This window comes from Quercus suber, unplaced genomic scaffold (assembly GCF_002906115.3).
Source record: "Quercus suber isolate HL8 unplaced genomic scaffold, Cork oak 2.0 scaffold_315, whole genome shotgun sequence".
NCBI classification, from domain to species: domain Eukaryota; kingdom Viridiplantae; phylum Streptophyta; class Magnoliopsida; order Fagales; family Fagaceae; genus Quercus; species Quercus suber.
In genome coordinates, this window is record NW_027069770.1 from 479123 (window position 1) to 485745 (window position 6623).

The following is a 6623-nucleotide window of genomic DNA, read 5'->3' on the forward strand; positions in this document are numbered from 1 at the left end:
GGGGGGGGGGGGGGGGGGGGGGGGGGGGGGGGGGGGGTGGTGGAGAAAAGTGAATGCAAGGGTCAAGGAAGTTTTTAATGAATAGTTTGGGACCGAACGTACAATAATGGGTTTAGTCCTTTGGAAATCTAAACAGTGGTATTAATATACTTATCCACACACTCTACGAGGACTGAACCACACCCCAAAAATTATTATGTTTAAAAACTTTGGGAGACTCTTGTACCTTAGATTAGCTGTTGATACATATTTTTTCTCCTATAAAAAGTGTCATCTATAAAAAAGAAAAAAAAGAAAATGTGTTATAAGTATTGATCATTGTTATTATTATTATTTTTTTTTTAAGATAGTACTTTTAATATTGACGGTAATTAATTGCTTGTGTAGTCGGAAAAATAAACCTCAAATATTTTTTATTTATTTATAAGAAATTAAACATTTTCATTTAAATAAGAATAAAAAAGAGTACATCTTAAACAATTATATATGCTTGATAATACATTATACATAGAGTTTCCTTTATTTAAGTGACAAAACTGTTCTTCTTAAAAAAATAAAGTGACAAAATCATAAATATCACTAACATATTGGACAGTTGCTTTTGTGTGTATATATATATATATATATAACATGAGCTGCTTTGTTTCTATTGTGGCAAATATGAATATATGAATACTTCAGGCTTACTAGAATTGTATATATCTGAAATCTAAAGATGTAGTTTGAAGTAGTCAGAGGAGAGTTTGCGTGATTGAGCAGAGAGTTAATGACGCCTTAAAGTGCAAAACATTTTTTTTTTTTTTTGAAGGTGGAGAAATAATCATTTTTCCCCAATTATTAGGAAAGTGCAAAACATTTTAATTTAAAACAAGTTTTCAACCATTGCGAACCATTGGCGTGATAATCATAAAATAAATAGTAAAATACTATTTTGATCTATAATAGTAGTTTGATTAGTTAAGTTTAAGTTTCTATTAGTCAAAACTGTAAAATTCTGAACAGATTGAAAAATCAAATTCCTATTTTTAGGCAGTGAAATCCAAAATCTTGAGCACTTGTTTATACTGATTAAAAAAAAAAAAAAAACCCAAACAAACTAACAAAACAACTACGAGAAATCCAAGAAAAGAAAACCCTTTAAAGGAAATAAAGTTAGAAAGACATGGTATGACAAAACAATAGAACTAATATGAAAAATCCAAAGCATAAAACGCAAAGTAATGAAACCAAAGAAAAAACAAAATTTGAGAGATAAAGAAAGATTCAACTAGCATTAGAAGAATATTAGCAAAATAAACAAGCTTTACATGTAAGTGGATGACATATCCAAGACCATACCAGATCTAGACCCGAATCCTCAGACGAAGTATAAAGTCAACAGTCAACCCCAAGAGAAAATAAAGGGGATTTGAAAGAAGATAGAATTGTAGAAGAGTAGAAAAGGGCACCCACTACTTTGTTTTTTTATGGGATGAAAGGAGAGAATGCTTTCTGGTTTCTAGAGAGAGAGAGAGAGAGAAAAGTGAATGCAAGGCAAGGGCCAAGGAAGTTTTTACTTTTTACCGAATTGTTTGGGACCAAAAGTACAATAATGGGTAGTCCTTTGGAAATCTATACAGTGGTATTATTATACTTATCCACACACTCTACGAGGACAGATCCACGTTAAAAAAGATCCACAAAATAATGTTTAAAAACTTTTGGGAGACTAGAGTAATTCTGGTGCCAGGTTTACTTGCATATACTTGCAATAAAGTGTGACAGGTTTACTTATCAAAGTAAATAAAATACAGTGTGCATGGTTCAATTGATAGCCTAACAATAATAATATTATTTGTGGTGCTTTATGTTTAGGGTTTGAACTTCATCTCAGTTTCTCTGCTGCTTGAGAGGGAGGAGTGAGCGCTCTGACTTCCTTGCACTGTAGAAAGGTTTGTCCCTTCTAGTGAAGGTGGTGTTAGGTCCCTGGGATTTACCAAGTGTATTTTCCAGGCTTGTGGGTTTTTTTTCAAGGGGTGTGGGAAACAGTTTTCGAAGTGGAGGGGTGGAAGGTAAGACAAAAACTATGGAGGAGCTTGCACAATTTTGGAAGCGTCTATCCTTATCAGAAAAAGAAGGACCGGGTTGCTGCCTCACTGAAGAAGAGAGTGTGCACCAATTCTCTATAGCTGCGAAATTTACAACAAAGAGAGCCATTAACGTTGATTCAATAGTGAGGACTTTTAATCCATTGTGGAGGGCGAAGACGAGGTTCAAAATACAGAAGATGGGAGATCATGAGATGCTTTTTTCTTTCGAGAAGAAGGAGGATGTTGACAGAATTCTAAGCAGTGAGCTTTGGAGTTTCGACAAGCACTTGATCATCATGCAACGTTATGATCATGAGCAACCTTTTCAAGACATTAAGTTTGAAAAAACCACTTTCTGGGTGCAAGTCCATGGACTTCCAATGAAGTATATGACAATTACAGCAGCGGAAAAAGTTTGCGGTGTTGTGGGAGATGTTATCAGCCAATCGGAACAAAGACTTTACGATGGAGGTCATTTTATTCGAGTGAAAGTTGTAGTTGATGTTACGATGCCATTATGTCGGAGTCGCCTGATTTCTTTAAGCAATAATAAGCAGGTGTGGGTTTCATTTAGGTATGAGAGGTTACCAAATCTCTGCTATTGGTGTGGTAGCCTCTTACACGATGATCGGGACTGCGAAAGGAGGATCGAAAGTGAAGGGTCCCTTAAGGCTGATCAAAGGGAGTTCGGACCTGAGTTGAGAGCTCAACCTTTTGTGGTTTCGAAGAAGAGTGTAGTCTCGGTGCCTGGGTATTATGCTACAAAGAAGAAAGAACAGCGTGGTAATTTCTTCCAACCAACGGAAGGGATGACACCGGTTCAGCCATGCCCAGAGTCGACCACGGTGTAGGAAGGAGCAAAGGAGGACCATGACCGTTACAAATCAGGAACTTCAATGGGTAACGGTAACAGCGGTTTAAAACCCACTAAGACCGCAGACCAAATAATCAAGCCAGCAATTAATTCCATGAGTTATGGGATTCCAGAAAAGTCCACTAATGATGAAACATTGCCAGCTAAGGAAAGTTACACAACTGTGGTGCTAGAAAAGGAAAAAGAGGATGAAGTAATTGCAGGGAAACGGGAAGGAATTAATTATCAGCGCCCAAATCAGGAATTGAATAAAAAAATTCTTCACGTGACCACTAGGGCTTCAACACAAGCAAAACGTGTTCTCCCTTCTTGGACGCGTAGATGTAGGCCGGTCACACAAACCCAGAAGCAAACAATACAAAAAATTGCAAGAAAAAAAAGGGAGCTTGTGATATCAAAAGACTATGTCGAATTAACCTCAAAGCGTCTTCAGATTTCTCACAATGTGGATGATACACGTATCATATTGGCGGAGGCTGATCATCAGCCTCGCTAGGAGCAATGAGTTGTTTAGCTTGGAACTGTCGTGGGCTTAGGAACCTACGTACAGGAAGAGAGCTTGTGGAAATCACACGGGCAAAAGATCCCTCTGTAGTGTTTGTGGCTGAGACACTTACAGATGATGCAAGGCTAGAGATTGTACAACGAAGTATTGAACACGACCATAGATGGGTGGTCCAAAGGGAAGGTCGAGGAGGTGGATTGGCTCTGTTTTGGAAGTCCTCCATTAATCTGACGGTAATAGGTTCATGTAAGTATTACATTGATGCAATTGTAGACAAGGGTACGAACAATGAGTGGCGATTGACTGGTTTTTATGGTGAACCTGAAACAGCAAGAAGGTTTGAGGCATGGGAGAAGCTCAGGTATCTCAATTCTATATCTAATATTCCATGGCTATGTGTCGGGGATTTTAATGAGATAATTAGACAAGATGAGAAAGTGGGTGGTGCTCTTAGGCCTCATAATCAAATGCAGCTGTTTAGAGAAGTTTTAGATGAATGTGGATTTATGGATTTGGGGTACATTGGACCCAAATTCACATGGGCTAGACATTTTGATAATGGGAACTCAATTTGGGAGAGATTAGATCGAGGATTGGCCACAAATGATTGGTTTTTAAAGTTTCCTGGTATGAGGGTTCACCACTTACGTTATGATTCATCAGACCATGTCCCAATCCACATTGTGTTCTCAGGTTTAGAACCTTCAAGGAGGAAGAAGTTGTTTCGGTTTGAAGAAATGTGGTTGTCTAATCCTGGGAGTTCTGAAATTATGGAAGCCGTGTGGGAAAGGGGCGTTTCTGAATTGGGGGATGGGATTTTGCATAGAGTGGAGAAGTGTGGTAAACACTTAAGTTGGTGGAATAAGAATGTGTTTGGGAATGTGAGAAGGGAGCTAGAAAAATTGGGGAAACTACTCCTCAAGGCCGAAGAGGAAGCTATCCATAGGAGAGACAATACTAGGGTAAGGCAATTAAAAAAAGAAATTGAAGAGTGGCGTGATAAGGAGGCTACCATGTGGGCACAGAGGTCAAGATTATTATGGGCAAGGCAAGGAGATAAAAATTCGAAATACTTTCATAGCTGTGCCACGAAAAGATATCGAAAAAATTTAATAGAGGGGATTAGAGATGAAGGGGGTTTATGGAAAACAAATATGGAAGAGATAACTGAAGTCCTTGTAAGCTACTACCACTCTCTTTTCACTTCTAAGGGCCATGTGGATGCTTCTAGGGTGCTAGAGTATGTGCCTAATGTGATTACTGATGAAATGAATGCTTTACTGAGTCGAAAATTTGAAGTCCATGAAGTGGAGAGAGCCTTGCATCAGATGGCTCCTCTAAAAGCACCAGGTCCAGATGGGATGCCACCATTATTCTACCAACTTTTGGGGCACATTTAGACATGATGTTACCTCCTCCATTTTGTTGTGGCTAAATTCAGGTACCTTCCCGCAATCCCTTAATCACACCTTTATCACCTTGATCCCTAAAAATAACTCTCCTGAACATGCCCATCAATTTCGCCCTATTAGTTTGTGTAACGTGTTGTATTAAATTTTTTCTAAAGTTTTAGCCAACCGTTTAAAGAAAGTCTTACCCTCTATCATTTCTGAACACCAATCAACCTTTACAAAAGATAGACTAATATCTGACAATATATTGGTGGCCTTTGAAACTCTACCTGTCTGCAAAGATATAATTCGAGAAACCATGGTTATATGGCTGTAAAATTAGACATGAGTAAGGCTTATGACAGGGTGGAATGAGCTTTTTTAGAAGGGATTATGAGGAGGATGGGTTTCAACGAAGGGTGGATACATTTGATTATGTTGTGTGTTAAAACTGTGACATACTCAGTGTTAGTGAATGGAGAACCTTGTGGCATGATTCACCCAACTAGGGGTATAAGACAAGGCGACCCCCTCTCCCCTTTCCTTTTCTTGCTTTGTACTGAAGGGTTGAATGGGTTGATAAAAAAAGCGGAAAGGAATGGGGATATCCATGGCTTCTCTCTTTGTAGAAGAGGCCCTAAACTAACACATTTGCTTTTTGCAGACGATAGTCTTCTTTTTTGCAGGGCTACAATGGAGGAGTGTGACAAGGTGTTAAACATGTTAAGTGACTATGAAGATGCTTCCGGCCAAAAAATTAATAAGAGCAAGACGACACTTTTCTTTAGTAAAGCTATGGACGGTGCTATAAAGGATCAAATCAAAGAAGCATGGCAAGTTCCAAAAATCATGCAATATGAGAAGTATTTGGGGCTGCCATCCTTTGTGGGGAGAGGAAATAAAGCAAGTTTCAACTACATTAAAGAGAGGGTGTGGCGAAAAATCCAAGGTTGGGAAGGGAAGCTACTTTCCCAAGCGGGTAGAGAGGTGTTGATAAAGTCAGTCATCCAAGCCATTCCCACTTATACAATGGGATGCTTCAAAATTCCAATAGGCCTATGTAATGAGATCGAAGCTATGATAAAAAATTTTTGGTGGGGTCAAAGAGGCAACCGAAGGAAGATACATTGGATGAAATAGGATAAGTTGACAAATTCTAAAGATTTAGGTGGTATGGGCTTTAGAGATTTGGCAAAATTCAATGACTCCCTATTAGCAAAGTGTTCGCGTAAAATAATCTGCAAGCGCACAGAATCGTAACAAGTAGTAAAGTGTTTTTAGAAAACGAATGTCGAACCCACAGGGATTAACTATGTTATTGAATACCAAAATTTACTAAATTAAGTACTATTTGGAAAATCGAAAATAGATGGAACGTTCTACTATTTGAATTAAATTAAACTATTTAATAAAAAATAAATCTATGAATAAAAAATTAACAAAGCGTAAAATCTAAAAGTGTAAAAATATGATAAGAATGGATCTAGAGCAGTTGATTTCACCTAACAAATCCCACACAATTTATTCTTCCTAATTATTAAATTCTAATAATCTCCCGTTGATGATTAAAAATTCCTTAAGTATTCAATATCTTCTCTCGAATAATATTAAAAATATCTTCAACTAACAATTCCATATCTCTATGTGAATTTAATTAATTGGAGACTCATTACGTACTTTGAATTTTTTGAAAAATCACACTAGTCGCGGTAAAGCATCTCTACTTTCGCTCAACTAATGGTGTTTAATTCTAGAACTAAAATAACAAATCACCTCTCGGTCTC

The 6623-nt window shown here is 37.7% G+C and overlaps 1 protein-coding gene across 1 annotated transcript; it reads left to right on the forward strand.

The window, feature by feature from the left end:
• The first annotated feature begins 2065 nt into the window (after nucleotides 1-2065).
• On the forward strand, nucleotides 2066-2920 carry LOC112030085 (uncharacterized). Its single transcript, XM_024062771.1, has one exon. The coding sequence runs from the start codon at nucleotides 2066-2068 to the stop codon at nucleotides 2918-2920; it is 855 nt and encodes a 284-aa protein (XP_023918539.1).
• The last annotated feature ends 3703 nt before the right edge of the window (nucleotides 2921-6623 follow it).